The following is a 20328-nucleotide window of genomic DNA, read 5'->3' as shown; positions in this document are numbered from 1 at the left end:
AACAACCAGAAGGTTGTATTGTAAAAGGACAAGAGCAAAAAGTTTGCAAGCTTAGAAAATCCTTATATGGATTGAAGAAAGCGCCAAAGTAATGGCATGAAAAATTAAACAAGCCTCTAATTTCAAATGACTTTGTTGTCAATAACGCCAAAAGATGCTTATATAACAAGTTTCATGGTGGTAAATGCATATTTATTCGACTCTAGGTAGATGATATGTTGATAATGGGGCAGGCTTGACAATAGTGAATTAGACTAAGCATCTTTTGATATCTAATTTTGATAGAAAAGACTTAAGGGAAGCTGATATGATTCTTGGGATCAAGATCATCAAACAAGAAAATAATATTTTATTATCTCAAGCTCATCATGTAGAAAACATACTTAAAAAAGTATGGCTCCCTCGAACTTTCAACGATCAAAATACCTTTTGAGGTGGGGTGTCATTTGAAAAGGGACTTGGGTGAACCAATGAAAGGTATGCACAAATTATTGATTCAGTCTCATATCTTATGAATTGTACACATCTGAATATTTCTCTTGCAGTAGGAAAGTTGAGTCAATATACTCAAAATCCAAGTAAGGAGCATTGGAGTGCAATTGATAGATTACTAAGGTACCTAAAAGGTACTGTAATCTATAGTTTACACTATAGTGGTAAACCAGTGGTTTTAGAAGGGTATTTCAATACTAACTAGATTTCAGATACAAATGAATCCTTAGCCACTAGTGGGTATGCGTTTACACTAGCAGGTGGTGCAATTTCCTGGAAGTCCACAAAGCAATCATGTGGAACGGGCTCTACCATGGAATGAGTTCATAGCCTTAGAGAAGGCAGGAACAGAAGCTGAATGGCTTAGAAATTTAATGGCTAATATACCATTGTGGAAACAACTGATGCCATCAATACCACTACAATTTGATAAACAAACAGCTATTCACTTAGCCAAGAATAAGGTGTACAATGGTAAAAGGAGGCATATACGCCTTAGGCACAATCTTGTGCGATAGTACATAGATGAATGAATAATAGTTATCGATTATGTGAAGTCAGAAAGGAATCAAACTGACATGTTGACAAAGGCTATGTCTGTTAAAAACTTGTGTATTGCAACTACATGAATTGGGTTAATGCCTAATCCTCAGGTCACATGATGAATACCCTACTTATGTGAAGAGGCTAAATACCTAAATTAGGTTTAACGGGTACAAATGAAGTAATAGGATAAGCAATTCGGTACTACTATTTATAACTATTTCATTCTAGGGTGTAGATGAAGGTAGTAGTACTACCATAAGGGTAAGGTTGAGCAAAGCTCTTAATTAGTCTAATCACAAGGAATGTGGGGGTGTGTTAGCTATGGTGCACATCAGAGACTAATCTAAGTGGATGTAGGGGGTTTGATCGCCGCCAATGAGAACATATAGGCGAGTTCTCTTAACATTCATGAATCCAAGATAAAGGACAAGGTCGGTTCCAAATTTCAACTTTAACATAAAGGGTAGCTCCAAAATTCAACCTCTAGGACATGGATGATGGGACAGTTAACTACACTAATGAGGAAAGATTCAAGGAGTTTGACTCTATCAGTAATTGTAATGTGACTTATTACACCTAGTGTAGGCTCAAGTCCGAAAGACACCTACATCGACGTGTCCTTTAGTATCTAATGCAGTCACAACACGTGTTCTTTTTTCTTTTTTTTCTTTCTTTCTTTCTTTCTTTCTTTCTTTCTTTTCTTTCTTTCTTTTTTTTTTTTTTTTTTTTTTTTTTTTTTTTTTGCAATTTTGAAACTTGTGGGGGATTGTTAGACTTTTACTAAAATCTATTTTATATTAAGTTTCAAATTAGTTTTTGCATTTTTTTATTTTAATTGTTTTGTTAGTGTGTGGGATTCATGAGTGAAGGATGGTAATGAGGCACCTTCGAGTAAAGGAGGCCCTTCATAAATGTGTTTATGAGGCTCTTCTTAACATTGTTAATGGGGTGCGAGGTTGTTATGAATATCAATTGCAATTGATATGAGAATCTTAAAGGCCTTGATCATGGTGATGAGGTTGGCATATTTGTAGGGTGAAATTTACTCAAATTCAAGCCATTAACATTAAATTCTTATTGCACCTTCATGACCATTCACGGTCATTATCCTAAGTGGGTTAAAGCTATTGAATGGATTAAATTCAATTCATGCAAAAGAGGTGAATATGAGATTTAATTCTCCCTTTAGTGGGGAGGTTAGGTCAAGATGATTTATTCACATTAGTGGAGAAGGGACAAGTCCATTGATCTTCTATTAGTAGGGAATTGATTATCTCCTTTGTTAGGGGGAGAGTCCTTATGATTCAATGACCTAATTCATTACCTTGAGAATCTCAAGGGGTGTAAGGTGGGGTTAGGGCCTATATAAATCCAAGCCGTTCCTTGCATATGGTGTGTAATAGATACTCTCCTCACTACACTTGCATTATTTGTTGCTTATTATTTTACAAACTTCATTTCTTCATTTGAGTTTGTATTAGTGTTGTGCTGTAGCTTTTGGCTCCTTGAAGGGACTAAAAGAAGTACCTCATCTTCTAGTTGAATGTTGTTTTATCTTGGAGGTAGTGGTGCGAAGAATTATTGGTAGTAGGGTGTATCAATTACCTCAAAGACAACACTCAAGGTGTGACACAATTTCATTCGTTGGTGGTTTGTTTGATTACAACTTCAAGTTCTCCGGATTAGTTAAGGATCTTCATTTTTCAATTGTATTGCAATTCCATTATTGTATTTTTAGAATTTGTAATACAATTACACACAATTGGGGTACAAAGGTGAAGAGCCAAACGGATATTGAGTCGACTAGGTTTGAAGCCTCAGTCAACCCAATTGGAATCGAGTTTCAAACCTAGTCAACTCAATATCAGTTTGGTTCTTCACCTTTGTTACAGTATAGCACATAACTTTTTGTTTTGGTATAGTCAATATATAATAAAACTCTATTCCATTTAGAATTTGTAATACAATTACACACAAATGGGTACAAAAGAATCCATTTCTCTAATAGGGCTGCCACTGGTAAACCATTGTTAACCAGTCGCCAAAAGAAAATATTATGTCTAGGGATCAAGGGAGATTTATTCCAAAAAATACCCTGCCATCTTTTAACAAGTTTATACTCGACGGGTTAAGGATAAGGAAGCGGTTGTATGTGTTGTTTCTGTATTGTCTCTCTAGCTCTCTCTCTCTCTCTCTCTCTCTCTTTCTATCTTCTTGTGATTTAGGGTTTAAGTTCTTTGCTGCTAATTTTCCAACCATTTCTTGATTAGTCGCAAATTGGAGGATAAAAAACAATTGAACAAGACGTGGAGTTGGCAACTGGCCATCAAATGACAGGAATATCATTTAGCATTTGCCCTCACTGTGTTCTCTCATCGATCTCACCCTCTCCTGCAACGAGCTTGAGAATAACAACAAATTTGCTACAATCCAAATTGAATGATTGAAGTATTGGCTCTTTTAATCACTGTATATTTAGGAAGTCCCTGGTCGCAAATTTGCGTTTTCTGTATTCGTCTGTGCCAACTAATTCTGAACCTGAGTAGAAACTATTATGGATATGTAGTCTACCGTATTTGACACTACTGTATTTGTTTATAAATCTTGTGTTCTTGTATTGTCTTACCTTTGTAGTTTGACTATAAATACTGTATTAGGGATCCGATTTTAGTATTAAAAATCACATTCATAACATAAACTTCTCTCTTTTGTCATATGATTTACAATTGCAAATATTTTAAACCTAGCTAGAAACACCTGTAGGAGTTAACTTCTATTATTTGACTGATACCTGCCTCTGCCTACAAAGTTGTAGACGATATGTGGATATGGTAACAGATATGTTTCATGCACTTCAAGTCGAGGCTGTTTCTAAAGTTTAGTTTCTTTTTCTTGAAAAAGAAATTACGAGTGCATTGTGTACGTATAATGATTCAATCACATTTCTTTAGTGTTCTACCAAAAAAAAAAAAAATCACATGTACTTTTAGGAATCTTGTGTTCTTGTATTGCCAAAAAGAAGTACTGCATCTGCTTGTCCAACAGGGAATGTTATTTCCATATTTACATAGATTGCGTGAATCTTAGTTTCTAAATTAGGAATCACCTAGATTTGCTACTGATATGATAATTTCTATTATGATATGAATGCTGTAAGTATAGTAGGTTCTTATTCTCTTATTTCCTTTATATACTTGACCATGTATGAATACTTACTTATGTATGTTGTTTATTCTTTTGATCTCAACTTTATATACTCTTTCATTTGATGAGATATCAGTTGTGTGTTATATGACTGTATTGGGAATGTGATTGATTAGGTATGATTTGGGATTGGGGAATGTCCTTTTGACATTTCTGTCCTTGGACATCAGTGGGAATAGTATGGGATATTTCCGATGTTGCCCTTTGACGCTTTCCTGGATTATTGGTTGTCATACCTAAGATTTGTCTAGCATTGTTTGGCTAGGATTCCCTGTTATATCAAACCCGATTCAAAAGGGTATTGAGATTGAGTAACCTGTGGTAGCAATGGGAGTTTATGGGCGCTCAAGACCGGTGAGTCATATCTGTGAGAGTGCATAAATCACATTGTGGATACTCGTGAGCGGCCATTCATTGGTAGGGTTGCATTTAGTAGACTTGGGCTCATGGGTGTTCAAGACCGGTAGCCAATCCGTGAGGGGACATGAGAGCTTTCCGTCTATTATTTGTGGATGACCAATAGGGTTAATGAATTCGTAGTCCAAGTTGGTTGTAGCCATATGATACGCTGACTCTAGTCTGAAGGATACCAGAAAGGATCGCCCGGGGTGAGAAATGAACGTATCTGGATCTGAGTTGATATAACCAAGTAGATGACTCGCATTGGCTAGGCTTTACCCTGACATGCGCCAATACTTATACCAATGGTGATATGAGAGAGAGGTGACCAAAACCCCAGCCATTGAATGTTCAAGAGGGATGCAAGACCCAACTACCACCGATAGAGCCCAAGATACCAGGATGGTTGATGGAGAGTGAATGACCTTCCCAAAGAAGTATGGTGCTATGACTTAAAGCATGTCTACCTTTAGAAACCAGCATACATAGAGTTAGACTCATACATGCATTGTCTGTCTCATATCATACTACATCATGCTATGTTTTTGCTATCATGTTATTTATGTTATTATGGAATGACTTGCCTTGCTGAGTTCTCTTGAACTCAGTCCTTTTATACAAATATCTTTTGTTAGATTATTCTACAGGTAAAGATGACTATTAAGGCCAATATGAGCAAGCGCAAGCTGAAGAATCGTACTACACGCAAGGTGTTGGCAATTATAAAGATCTCGGTGATGATCCCTCGAGTGATCATGTTACGTATCATAATTAACCCTACCATGGAGTGGGAGCGTCCGAGCTTGATTATTACTTTCTTTCTTTTCTTATGGAACCGGTTGTAATCTTCTTTTGATTTTAGAACTACATTCCGTTGTATTCGTGGAGTGAGATTCCGCCTCACTCTACATTTTGATTATATATATATTGGTCTCATTTTCGCACTCTGATGTTATTTTGTTACTTTGCTTTGATCTATTAATTAACATTGATAACCTTGATTTAGTCTTGTTCTTGATTATATTATTGTGAATGTGGGAGGTTGATTTCCTCGATACTGATCTTCGGGACTGTGGATCACACACTCGGGTATGTCAGGTAGGGTATCGGATGGGTGGATGTGACATCCATAGAGTTATCTGGTGACAAGAACATTAGGATTACTTACCAATGGTTCGTTCCTTTGGCCTAATCTTTTCGTAAAGGGCCATCGAGAAACCAAATGGAGGGTGAAGTTGTTGCTTCACCCCTGCCTCTCAAAAGCATAAGGCTTTTTCAAAACCTGTTGTTGGTGGCTCCCATCCATCCAAAAGACCTTCTCAAGGTCCCAGCTATTTCGTTTTTCACGTTCGTCATGCCGAACTTGATGACATCTCAAACCCTTTTTCCATTATGTCTACATATCTCCTTCAGGTCCCCAACTCTAACGAGAGGGTTAATTCTAACCCTCTCATGGAATTTTCCTTTTATACTAACACCTTGAAAAGTGGTGTTAGGTTTCCCATCTTTTCTCCCTTATTTTCCGTCATTTTGAATCACTGGGATTTATATCCTGGTATGCTCCTCTCAAACAACTGGCATCACATCATCGGCTTCCTTGGCTTGTGTTTTGAATTTCTCCCTCTTTACCTCTTTTTTCACATTTATTACTTGAGCAAATCCAACCCTCTCGGGTGGGTTTTCTTTTCCAAGCGCCCACGCAGCAAATTGGGCTGGTCGGGGAGTATCATAGCTGATGGTACTTGCCCATCTATGAGTCGGAGCGAGCGCAGTTCTGGGCTGAGTTTATGAGGGATGTGCGAGCTTTGCCCCGAGAATTATTTTAGAGAAGCTCAAATTCATTTGGATTCATGAATACCTTGAGAGATTTATGATGTTGATTATATATCAGATTAGGGTTTTGATATAAATATGTAAATTTCAACCCCGAGAGGTGGCTCAATTGGTAAGAGAGGTGGCTCAATTGGTAAGAAACCAACCTTCAAATAAGAGGTCAAAGTTCGAATTCCATCGGGACTAATCTAAAAGATAATTTTACGCAAGAGTTTGTTAAGCATTGAGAATGAATCATTGAACCTGATTTATTAACTGGCTGAAGTAAGATTCGGCACCTTACAAATTAGCAACTTACACACAATATATAATTTGAAAACCATTAATTCCACCTGATGAGAGAGGAAACAAAAGTGCCATGAACGAAGATTAATGGAAATTCTACTTAATCACCACACAAACGACCCCCAGGGCCTCCATAGCTGATTGTGTGTCCCATGTAAGCACCGCTATACCCAAAATAATTTATGTCATAACACTCCTTTGCATCACCCACAGCCTCAGTTTTCCAGTAAGATATGTCCCTTAGTGTCCGAGCAGCGTCCACATACTGCATTCTTGCAAAATAAGCACACTTGTGGAATTGATTACCACCCCAATGTCCGTTCCCCATTTGTGGTGAAGGTCCATCTGGGGTTCCCAATGCGAACCCACCATATCTAATCATCTGAACACCTCTAGACATTCCAGTCATAATCCTGTTTGGCCAATATCCTACATATATACGGTTTTGAATTATGAACCACCAGTTTCCAGTGGCCTTGTCCTGCATTCATGCATGCATGCATTCCCATCAGCTAGAGATGATCACAAACACAGTGCACTATATATATAAGCCAGAGATGATCAGAGAATCAGGAAAAATTAATTAATTGATACCTGTCTAATCATATAATCGCCAACGAATTGCGGTCCATTATATACAGATAATGGTCTAATTTCCATGCCCCAGTGCATCTGACGGTGAACCTGAACAAAACCATGGCAAATCATATTGAAGCATCCGGTTACCCTTGCACCATCTCCATCAACCTATGATACATTAACATAAGGAAATTAAAACAAAAAAATAAATAAATAGTAAGATCAATAATATATAGAAGCATTCTAATTAATTAATTAATTAATTAATGCTATATATAATTAAAACTTACAGTCCAATACGATGTAAGCCGGGTCACATGATCATTGTAGAGCTTTGGGTGTACCTGATCAGCGAAAAATTACTCAAACATAAACCATAAAGAAAAATGGGTACGTCCTCATCTATCTTTGGAAATCCGAGATTTCTTCTACTGGTTTATTCTGGATTAGGAGACTATGGGTTCCAAGAACAAGAAAAATGACTTCTTTCATCACTCACGTACACACATATAGATGGGTTGGATTGCAAGTTAGGTGTGTCTGGTTCATCTCTTTGGAGGGGATCTCCTTATGAATCAGGTATAGTATTCTATTACAATAATATTTATTGGATTTATCCTAATCTTTGAATTAGAATATTCTATATGGTTGAATCCTATATCTCCTCAATGGTTCCTCATCGAGAGTGCCCCCTCCAAGAAAATGATCCATGCCTTCGTTGGGTTGCTTAATTGATTTTTCAAAACCGATGGCTTGAAATTTTGAAGAACGGCAATGCGCAGGACCGGCATGGGATGTGTTTAGGTCCTGAGAGTCAAACTTGGACCTCTAATACATACAGACATGCACAGGATGCCACAATGTTGAGAAGAGATGAGATGAGATGGGTACTTACCGCCCAACCAGCCTGAATGATATTTAAGTCACACTTAGGGCCGTCGCCAATCCAGATATGAGACATGGTATAATGATCCTTATTTTTTTTTACCCCTACTTTAACACACCCCCCACCCTCCCCCTTACCCAAACCCCTCCCCTTTTTTTTTTTATATTTTTAACCCCCCCCCCTTTTTTTTTTTAACCCAACCACAAAATGATGATTGTTGGAATTTATTAATTTGATTAATAAATTAAATGCCCAAGGGCAATATTGGAAACTCACTATTAGGGCGGTTACAAAATAGGTTATATATTTTAGTAACCACCGCATTAGTGAGTAAGTAACGGAGTGATTCATTCGCACGAGCGAATCTCTGAGAAACGGCGGCTCCATCTCTCTCTCCCTCTCTCTTAGAATCGCAGGCTTAGATTTTCTTCTTTGCTAGTATTTGATCTTCATTCCATTAATCCACGGCATTTGGGTTGTGGATATTATTCCCTTTCCCTGTGATTGAGGAATCTCGCCGGTAAACCTTTGGTGGTGGAACGTGAACTTGGATCTAGACTTCCGCTGTGAATACTTCAAGTAAGGGAAAGCGTATTCAGGTAAGGAATTTTTCCCCATCAATTAATTGAATTGAATTACTTTTGATGTATTACCAACATTGGCATCAGAGCCATTGGTTCCCACGTTTATTGTTCCTCCCCATTGTTTAATTTTATTGTATGGATCCAATGGGAGGATCAAGGGTTTAATACGAAACCCATGGGAGAATTGATAGGGTTTTTGGAAACCTTTTAATTTTGATTCGGATCCGAGTGGGAGATCCTTGTGGATTTCCCTAATGGATATTTGCATGAATTGATAATCCATGATGAAAATTTTTGTTTAAAATTTATTGTTGGATTTTTTTCATGTGTTTTTTGGATGATTTTTGAGTGAAAAAACGTGTTTTACCGTTTTTTTCCGTTCAAGAAAAATTGAAAAATTGCCGTTTTTTGGTCATCTGGAGACCGCGGCAGGTCGGTCGTCTGTCTATTATCAGAGTGGTCACAGTGACCCAGACGGAATTTCCGTCTGGGAGACGGTCATCCGTCTGGGCCAGACGGTCATCCGTCTGGTCACAGAATGCCAGACGGTCATCCGTCTGGTCACAAAATGCCAGACGGAATTTCCGTGCAGACGGTCATCCGTCTGGGCATAAAAGGCAGACGGAATTCCGTCTGGGCAGACGGCAGTCCGTCTGGGAGATGGATTTTTTTTGGAAATTGGTCTGTCCAGTTCAGAATGTGTTTCTAACTTACTGGACACCAATGGCCCGACAGTCTGTGTGATGTTTGGGCATTGAGGGCCTATTGGGGCCTAGTGGGAGCTAATGAGGTAGAAGTGTTCTGTGTGAACCACCTCATAGCTTCAACATGATTGCATGTTTTATTTTAATAAAACTATTTTATTTATTTATGGGTCTATCAATCATGTTTCTTGCACAGAATGAAGTTAGTGTATAAGTCTATGTGGGTTTGCATGAGAATTTGATTGAATATTTTTTTAGCATCTCTTTTGGTTTAAGTGCTTATCCCATAGGTTGACTATGCTAGTGTGATTTTTGTTGCATGAGTTGTGTTTAATGCTAGATTTATTGAACTCATTCTTGTATGTAATATCTCTAGAAAAATGGCTGCTACCAAGAGCATTGTTGCTGACCTCACTAAAGGAGATAAGCTGAATGAGAGGAATTATGACCTCTGGCACCGAAAGGTGCAATATCTCTGGAAGAGCGGATATGCTAGAGACCATAAACCAGACCATGAACCCACCCGAGGAAGGTACCACCGCACAAACATCGCGGGGACCTTGATATATACAATGCTTGGAAGAGGAAAGACCGGGTAGCCGGATTACAATCCCGAGCTCCATGAGGGATGACCTGATGCTTCGTTATGAGAAGCATAGGACTGCAAAATCTTTGTGGGAGGCTGTGAAGTTCTAGTATGGAGGGACTTCCACCACAAGAGGCCGCCAGCTCGGACTCACTTTTGACGGTTATAAGATGCGCCAGGGTCACACCATGAGGCAGCATATAACCATCATGTCAAACATGATTAGTGAGTTGAGCGCATGTGGGCGCCGAAGACCGATGAGGAGCAAGTCTCCGCAGTCATCGGGTCATTGCCAAAGACTTGGGAGCATATGAAGATCTTCTTGACTCATGCTTGATGAGGTCAAGACTTTCGATCAAGCTGCCAAGCACCTTGAGCTTGATGAGGATCGGATGTTGGCCGATACCCCTCAAAGCGATGTATTTGCTTTGGAAGCTAGCACTAGTAAGGGTGCGGGCTTCAAGCGCAAGAGAGAGAAAGCTCAACCTCAGCGGTCCAAGCAAAGTAACCAGGGTGGGAACAAAAACAAGAGTGGGCCCAAGCGTTCAAGGGGGACTAGTGCTGGCAAGAAGAAATCAGCTTTGATTTGCTTCAAGTGCCGAAAGCCTGGTCATTTTGCTCGTGATTGCACCGAGCAAGAGGTATGTCTTGTGTGTTATACCTCATCTTGTTATGTAACAAGTTCTACTATGCTTGCTGAACTAAATCCTTTGTGGATTGTTGATTCAAAGCGACAGAACACATAACAAGGGAACGCTCGAGCTTCGTGGAATACCGTCGTATTCCAAGAGGAAGCAAAAGGATAACGATGGGGAACAGCTCAAGCGTGGAGGTTCATGGCATAGGCACATGCAAATTAGTTTTGCGAGGTGGCCGTGACGTTGTTACTCCATGATGTCTTTGTATGCTCCGGACATTCGGCGAAATCTTGTTTACGTTATTTATCTTTTAAGACATGGTTTTAGAATTGTATTTGAAAACAATTCTTTGGTTTTATATCTCGGGTGATACGGTTTATGGTTATGGTTTTCTTGATAATGGTTTCATTGTATTGGATACAATTGATTATTCATTTAATTCTAGTAATGTTTTTGTTTGCCAAAATACTTGTGTGTATTGATTCTAATTTGTGGCATGCTAGACTAGGACATATTGGCTTAGATAGGATGAACAGGTTGGCAAGAGAAGGTCTCTTAGGCCAAGGTTCACTATCCGATTTGCCAACCTCGTGAGTCATGTCTAGCGGGAAAAACAACTAGAAAACCATTTAAAAAGGCTTTGAGAGCCTCTCTTCCTTTAGAACTTATCCATTCGGATGTGTGTGGACCCATGAATGTGCATACTAGAAAAGGACAGTCATATTTCAGCACATTCATAGATGACTATACAAGGTATGGTCACATTTATCTAATTTCTCATAAGTCGAAGCTCCGGAATGTTTTAAGAAATTCATGAGCTTGGTTGAGAATCGATTAGATAAAAGGATTAAAACTCTTAGAACGGATAGAGGTAGAGAGTATCTCTCCGATATGTTCAAAGGGTTATGTGATGAAAAGGGGATATCTAGACAACTTACTATTCCGGGGACTCCACAACAAAATGGGGTTGCTTTGAGAGGAGGAATAGAACCTTGCTAGACATGGTGAGATCCATGATGGCGCAGGCAAATCTACCCATATCTAATTGGGGAGATGCTTTGCTGATTGCGGCCTATATCCTCAACAGAGTTCCAACCAAATCGGTTCCTTCCACACCATATGAGTTGTGGACCGGAAGGGAGCCAGATTTGAGTTACTTGCGCGCATGGGGATGTGCAGCATATGTTCACTCTACTTCTCACCAATATGGAAAGCTTGGACCCGAGAGGAAGAAAGTGTATCTTTGTGAGATATTCCGAACCCTCAAAGGGCCATGTCTTCATTGGACTAGATGAGAATGAGAGGAGAACGGAACTTGAGTCTAGGGATGCAACATTCTTGGAGAATGATTTTCCATCTCTTTCAGGAGTTAACAAAGAATCATCGGAATTCTTTGAGATACAAGATAGTGGTCTTGTCACTCCGGGATTCGGATTCCGGATAATGAACCTGGGGTTCATCCAGAAGATCCTAGTGGGAGTGGGAGTGCAGATGTGATAGCTACCTTAGACGGTGAGCAATCTGACATGCACTTGCGCCGTAGTGGGCGCGGGCTAGTTCCTCGTCGACGTTTCGACATAGAGGATGAAGCCTACATGGTAACTCCTGAAGAGATCGACTGTGAGATGATTTCAGTCGATGAGCATGAACCAAAGAGCGTGCGAGGAAGCTCTTGCGGGGTCAAGCTCAAAGGAATGGTTAAAAGCAATAAAGGAAGAGTTGGAGTCGATGAAAGTTAATCATGTCTGGGACTTGGTTGACTTGCCGCCAGGCCGAAAGGCGATTGGGAACAAGTGGGTTCTCAAGATCAAAAGAAAGGCGGATGGATCTATTGAGAGATTCAAGGCTCGTTTAGTGGCTAAGGGCTACACCCAACGAGAGGGCGTTGATTATGAGGAAACTTTTTCCCCTGTGGTTAGGTTTGCCTCAATTCGCCTCATACTAGCCATTGTTGCTCAGTTGGACTTGGAGCTTTATCAGATGGATGTAAAAACTGCTTTTCTCAATGGAGAACTTGAGGAAGAGATCTATATGGATCAACCTCAAGGCTTTGAAGCACATGGACTTGAGCGCAAAGTATGCAAGCTTAAGAAGTCCATATATGGCTTAAAGCAAGCATCTAGACAGTGGAATGTGCGCTTCCACCAAGCTATGATGGAAAATGGTTTTTCCATGCTTGAGGAAGACCACTGTGTTTACACCAAGAGATCTGATAATAATTATGTCATTCTGACACTGTATGTAGATGACATACTTATGGCTAGCAATAGCAAGGAGCTATTGGAAACCATTAAGAAATGGTTGTCCTCCGTATTTGATATGAAGGACATGGGTGAAGCAAGCTATGTGCTTGGTGTCAAGATTCTCGAGAAATAGGCAAAAGAGATTACCGGGTTTATCTCAAGAGACCTATATTGACAATGTCTTGACGAGATACAGGATGCACAACCGCAAACCAATTGATACTCCAGTGGAGAAGGGTTTGCATTTGAGCCTTGATATGGGTCCTAAGACTCCAGAGGAGAAAACCAAGATGGAAAGAGTTCCATATTCCAAGTGCGATGGGTAGCCTTATGTACGCTATGATGTGTACTAGGCCGGATATTTGTTATGCGATGGGTTTGGTTAGTCGGTACCAATCAAACCCGGGCATAGAGCACCTTGAAAGCGATCAAGAGGATATTGAGATATCTTAGAGGAACAAGTAACTACATGTTGTGTTACCAAGGATCGGATTTGCGGTTAGTTGGCTATAGTGATGCCGACCGGGCTGGAGACATCGATGAGCGCAAATCAACCTCTGGATATGCTTTCTTGCTGAATGGCGGGGCCATTTCGTGGTGTAGCAAGAAGCGAGGCTTGTATATCCCTCTCGACCATGGAAGCGAGTATGTGGCATGCTCCGCTGCGGTTCAAGAGGCTGTTTGGTTGAGGAGATTCCTTCGACATACTGGGATTGTGATGACATCCAAAGAGGCTGCCCTTGTCTACTGTGATAGTACGGCAGCTCTTAGCTATGTCAAGGACCCCAAGTATCATGGGAAGACCAAACATATACAGTTGAGATATCACTTTGTTAGAGACATTACATCAAGAAAGAAAGTTGTACTTAAGCACATATCTACTAGTTTGATGGTAGCTGACCCTCTTACCAAACCTATAGCCAAGGATGTTTTTATTTCTCATGTGAAATCCTTGGGCTTGCGTAGATTGTGACTTATTTTTGTACTGAGACTTTCTTATTAATGAATAATATGAGTTCATTCCAACATTTTTTTTATTCACTTTCTGTGTGATTGTGTTTCTTCTAGCATAAAACAACATATGTCAATAGGCAAGAGAATGGCTCACTCACACGAGCATTCGCCTCTGGCGCCTTGGAGGCGAGCAGAGATGAGACGGATTGTGAATGACTTTGTGTAGGTCAATTCATAATCATGATGTCGCCTTGATTTGGAATCAAGATGAGTTTCTCTATTGTGAAGAGAATCGACATGAATGTTCCCACTATTCATGTTGCCTATAGGAGCAGTGCGAGTACTTTATGTGGCGCTAGGGTGGCGACAATAAAGAAACTCGGGTTAGGCGCAAGGGGTTGCGACTGGACTAAGACCTGTATGGTGTTGAGATGGACATACGTTCTATTGTATATAGAATGCTCCACCATAGCACATATATCATACTATGTGTGCTTAGCGATCATTGGAAATGAGAGGATGGATCCCTGCTCCTCTCATTGTGTGAGTCCTGGACCTTATGGTCCATTAGTGTTCTTAGTGACTTTCGACGACATCATGAAACGAAGGGTTGATGTGGCTACTTTGGGGTGTTACCTATGGTCATGATAGATTCGACCTAAAGGGGCACTACCGGGAAAGGAGTCAATCCTAAGTGTAGTGATGGTCTGGGCGAAAGGAAAGGTTTGATTCAACCGCACCCTAAAAAGTGTTTCTTTGGCGCCAACCGTATGTGTTACAAAGTAGTGAACATTTTAAGGACAAGAAGGTGATCTCTCGGAGGGATCGAGATACCTTTTAGTCTGGTGAGTTTGAATAAACCTAGGACATTGTGTTATACTAATGCTTATTTGATTTGTTTCTATGAGTGATGTGCCATTCTGGCCTTCTGGGAAGGTTTCTAGTTTGGGGCTCATGTGTGCAGGTATATCACCGGTCGCACAACCCATTTTGCCAGTATGACTTGTGGATATTAGTGTCTGGGACACAGGTGGTCTATGTATCTGGGATACATAGTGAAGAGATCAATATATATGTATATCTGGGATATGCATGTGTGTCTGGGACACAAGAGGTCTATGTATCTGGGATACATAGCAGAGAGATTGAATGTGTATATCTGGGATATACAAATGTGTCTGGGACACATTGAAAGATTAACACTTGCCCTTGTGCAAGTGGGAGCTGTTGGAATTTATTAATTTGATTAATAAATTAAATGCCCAAGGGCAATATTGGAAACTCACTATTAGGGCGGTTACAAAATAGGTTATATATTTTAGTAACCACCGCATTAGTGAGTAAGTAACGGAGTGATTCATTCGCACGAGCGAATCTCTGAGAAACGGCGGCTCCATCTCTCTCTCCCTCTCTCTTAGAATCGCAGGCTTAGATTTTCTTCTTTGCTAGTATTTGATCTTCATTCCATTAATCCACGGCATTTGGGTTGTGGATATTATTCCCTTTCCCTGTGATTGAGGAATCTCGCCGGTAAACCTTTGGTGGTGGAACGTGAACTTGGATCTAGACTTCCGCTGTGAATACTTCAAGTAAGGGAAAGCGTATTCAGGTAAGGAATTTTTCCCCATCAATTAATTGAATTGAATTACTTTTGATGTATTACCAACAAAAAAAAAAAAAAAAAAATAAAAAATTAAAAAAAAAAAAAAAAAAAAAAAAAAAAAAAAAAAAAAAAAAAAAAAAAAAAAAAAAAAAAAAAAAAAAAAATTAAAAAAAAAAAAAAAAAAAAAAAAAAAAAAAAAAATTAATTTTTCTTAAAAAAATTACATACAAACCCCAAAAAAAAAAAAAAAAAAACCCCACAAAAAATTCGGAAACTTACCCCCCCCCATACCCTCTTCCTTTCGAGTTCTTCGAATAGGTCCTGTTGGTTTTGGAATAGTTCTAGCATTTATCAGATCTTCCTTTCGAGTCCTTCGGATAGAAACTGTTCCCGGGGGGCAACTTTCAGTGGGAAACCAAATTTCTGAATGTGTTGCTGCTTCATCTTTCTCTTCATCTTCCAAATGGAAAGTTGGTTTCATCTACATAAACATAAGAGGCCCGACAGTTACAAATACAAGAAAATGAAAACGCTGAAGAATCCCTAATTTCATATTGGAGAAACTTCACTAAAGCTATCAAATAACTCAAGTGAATAGACATGACAAGAATCATGCAAAACAGATATTAGTCTCTCTCTCTCTTTCTCTCTTAAAAAGACAAGTTATTCCTTTTTTTTTTGAAGAGGAACGAGATTGACACATGGGAATACTGTTGGTGCTTTCCACCAAGACAGAATATTGCATTTGTAAATTAAAACAAGAGATTAATTTGAAGAATAACAGGCCGGGGTACCTGAATCGTGTGATTTCGAAGTAAAGGATGATCCAAAGCAGGCTGTTTGTTGATGTCAACACAATCCAGTATGTAATTATCAACCTACATGAAATTCAAAAAATATATTAGTAATCTTCCATTCAACCAAAAGGAAACCCCAAATGAGTTGGGGAAAAAAATATGATGCCTAAGTTTAGCCATGCCCATAAACCTGCTAGGAGGGTGTGTGTGGAGGGACAGAGTTCAATCCACCATCTCATTAGAATTACTGTCTCTAAATAAGAGGCTATCATCACTGTGCTCGAAGTGTGGAAGCAAGGTCTATCCGAAAGATGACTACTTTGATTGTTGAATCCAATGCCTCTATTTATTTTATTCTATTCTTTTTTATCATCATCAAGCTAGTCAAAACGACTGGGATCTATAGGCCCAAAGGATTGCAAAACGGAAAGGTCTCTATGATCTCGATGGTCTACCATCTCTGTAGAGAAGGCTGCCACCGTGCACCGTACTAGAAACACGTCCATCATGCATGTCTATTTTTATTAGCGGTGCGTGTGTTTGTGTATGGAGAAAGAGTTCATATATGTATATATATTTACCTTCATGCTCTTTACTGGAGGCTTATTGAGAATCTTGAGTTGACTTTCTAATGCATCATTTTCTTCAATGGAAATGTTCATTCTTGTTGCTTTAATTCCATGACTACAGAAGCTTGAGAGAGATAGAAACAAAAACAGAAGCGTGGTGATGCTTTTGAAACCCATACTTGCAGATTTGAACGTCCAGCGGATCGAGGAGAACCAGAGCTCAATTGTTCCAATTACCGAGAGCATTTGAGGGCAATTTAAATGCTCGATCCTATACACAGGTTGGAAGATTTCTTTCCAATTTCCCATGCAATGCCGTTTCTCATAAGGTTAGCTGTATCGACATGTTCTGTATAACCGAACTCAACTTTGTGTAATTTCGTTCAACCTAAAAACAAGAATCTGTTATCATTGTTGGTCAGGAAAAACACTGTATTAACCCGTTCTAATCTTCTTATGTTCCCTAAACATTCTGAATGTGTTGTCATTGTTGGTAAATTCTCAACGATTCTGATGTCGCACATTCCCTTATGGATAAGTGATACGTGTTCAAAAGTTAGATCTAAGGGTTTGAGGTTAGATTTTGAAGATAATAAGTTTGTTTGTTTGTTTTGTTTTTTCATTATTTATTTATTTTTTAAGCTCAACCCTTGGATCTAACATTTGGACCTGTTATAACAAACACCACGAAATAACAAATTGAAAAATAAACAAAAACAAAAACACAGAGATTAACCATCTCCCTTAGCACTTTATCCGCTGCTACACAGCAAGATAAGTACAAGGCAGCGCTATCCCACTCCTTAGTTCCCTTTTGTTTTGCATTCTTTCAAGCCCAAGAAGCCCTGGCCGAACCCTATTCCTCTCCAAGATCAAGAAATTAACCTTTATTCCACCAAACCCCCATCAGAATTGTTTCAAAATTTCATACACAAAGCCAAATACCCTTAACATCGTTTCCAAATCCTAGCCCTAACTAACCAGCCAATCTTAAGATACAAATATTATTGAAAGCACAATTTTCCAGTCAGAACCTCACTAAACTAGGAAGATCACCACCCAAGTCATTTCCCTCATCCCACCCAAGTTTCAGTACATTCTGACATTAGTCTACCCCAGTACCCCATCACAGAGAATCTGTCAAGGAAAACATCCCATTAACAACTTCCCCATTAGGATCCAGAATTAAGTACAGACAATATAAATGACCACATAACTTGAGTTTGACAAATCGAATTTGGTTAAGATGGGGGTTATCACTGAGTTTGACAAGATCGAACAATTGGAGGTCAAAACTTCAAACGATTGATGCAAATGATGTTATTTGTCCTAGCCCAAATTGGAGTGGCATTTGCTTTGACAGAATCCATGCCAGAAAAAAGTAATGATCTTATAAAGGAGGGCAAAAGGGTGGCTTGGATTCAAGCAGACTACCAATGCAAGAATCGAATTTTTAATGCATTATCTAGGGGTGTCAATGGTTCGGGTTGGGCTGGTTTCGGGCTGAAAAGCACTCAGCCCAAACACGGCCCAATAAGAAAATAACTGTTTTGGGCCGGTGCGGTTTGGTTCGGGTTGACTAACGGTTTGGACTAACGGTTTAGAATTGGTTTACTAACGGTTTGGGTTCGGGTTTACTAGCGCTATGTTTTGAGTACCTTGTTGATGTGTGGAATTTATCAAGAACATGTAAACACATATAAGCATTAAGTTCTCTTCAAATCTCTTGTGTTGGGTGTTCAAGACCAAAAGCTTTTTTTTCTACAATATACAAGTAAAAATTATAGAACTAATATACAAAAGAAAGCTAGCATCTTGATGAATTTTAGTGGGTTGTATTTGCTTATTCTCCTTTCCCTTCTTGACGCTTGTAAAAATGGATCAAAATAAAACATTAAAACATTTTCAAATGATAATACACTTGCTAAATACTTACTAAGCCCGTCTTCCAAATGGTAAAGGCTTTGATAGGCTTGTTGTTTGCATATTCCAAAGTAAAACAATTAAGAAAACAAATAGAAACTTGAGGCTTTTCTTGTCTTTTATATTTAAATTTATTTTATTTTATTTATTTATAACGGGTTTAACGGTTTGGTTCGGGTTCGGGCTAGCGGGCCACACACGGGCTAGCCCACCCCAGCCCGAACCATTGCGAGCTGAGGTTGTTAAGCCCAAACATAGCCCATTAAGCTTCGGTGCGGGCCGGTTCGGTCCGGTTTTAATGGTTCGGGTTATGTTTTGACACCCCTAGCATTATCTAATGACTTATACCATGTGTATAGTTTCATTAGAATATGCTTATTCGATTTGGGATGCTTTGGTTAAGAAGGATTCTCTTGAAGATGAAGGTTCAAAGAAATACTTGGTAGCTAGTTTTCTAAATTTTTCTATGAAAGATAGTGACATCATATCAATCCAAATTGATTTATTTCAAAATTTGGTTGGAAATTTAGCAAAAGAAAAAATGGTCATATCAGAAGAGTTTGTGACTGGTGTTTTGATTGAGAAACTTCCACCTTCATGGAATGCTTTCAAGATGTCAATAAAACATAAGAAGACATGATTGTCTTTAGACCAGTTGGTTGTAAGGATCAAAATTGAAGAAAGGAACTGGCTCAAAGACAAGGGTGAAAAAGACCTTGGGGAAATAAACTTAAAAGCGAATTTGGTGGAAACTAACAAGCAAAACAAGAAAATGAAAAGTCATTAAAAAAAAATGATGAGTCTTTTAAGAAGAAAAAATTGGCCTTTTTTTTTTTTTTTTTTTTTGGAAAGGTTGGCCATTTTAAAAAAGATTGCAGGTTCAAGAAGAAAAAAACTAAAAAGATGAACCTAATTGAAGATGATGTATTTGTAGCTATAATCACATAAACCAATTTGGTTGAAAAACCAAAAGATTGGGTGTTCGATAGTGGTGCTACAAGACACATATGTGGTGATTTCAAAATGTTTTCCTTCCATTCCATGGGCTCAAATGATAAAAATGTATTTATGGGAAATTTCCAAAGTGCCCCAGTTATGGGAAAATGTAAGGAGACTTTGAAACTCACCTCAAGGAAGACTATTGTTCTCACCAATGTCCTACATGTGCCTTAAATTATTTCAATTCTTGTGCTTAATAAAGTAGAAATGAAGTTGGCTTTTGAAAGTGATGAGGCAATTATCACTAAAAATAATGTATTCGTGGGAAAGGCATACTTTAGTGAGGGATTATTTGTACTTAGTGTTTCTAATATTGTAATTGAAAAAGCTAGTACTTCTTCTGTTTACTTTGTTGTTTTATCAAATTCTTTTGATTTGTGTCATGGTAGGTTAGGCCATATTAGTTTGAAATATATCACCAAACTATGTAAGATAGGCATGATCACCGATAAGGTGGAATCTCCTAAGGACAAGTGTAAAACTTGTCTGTGTAGAGGCTATGTT

General features: G+C 38.9%; 1 protein-coding gene across 1 annotated transcript; it reads right to left on the bottom strand.

Moving 5' to 3' along the window:
• Window positions 1-6859: 6859 nt before the first annotated feature.
• LOC149012467 (protein neprosin-like) lies at window positions 6860-16995 on the bottom strand. Its single transcript, XM_089157616.1, has 5 exons — window positions 16915-16995; window positions 16331-16414; window positions 7629-7682; window positions 7354-7506; window positions 6860-7240 (listed from the first exon to the last, which is right to left on the bottom strand). Exons 1-5 carry the CDS (start codon window positions 16993-16995, stop codon window positions 6860-6862), a joined length of 753 nt encoding a protein of 250 aa, XP_089013742.1.
• Between the last annotated feature and the right edge of the window lie 3333 nt (window positions 16996-20328).

Source organism: Hakea prostrata, chromosome 6 (assembly GCF_041222555.1).
Source record: "Hakea prostrata isolate BN-2017 chromosome 6, UWA_Hpros_2, whole genome shotgun sequence".
Taxonomy (NCBI): Eukaryota; Viridiplantae; Streptophyta; class Magnoliopsida; order Proteales; family Proteaceae; genus Hakea; species Hakea prostrata.
The sequence above is the reverse complement of the archived record's forward strand: the minus strand, read 5'-3'. Positions and strand labels throughout refer to the sequence as shown.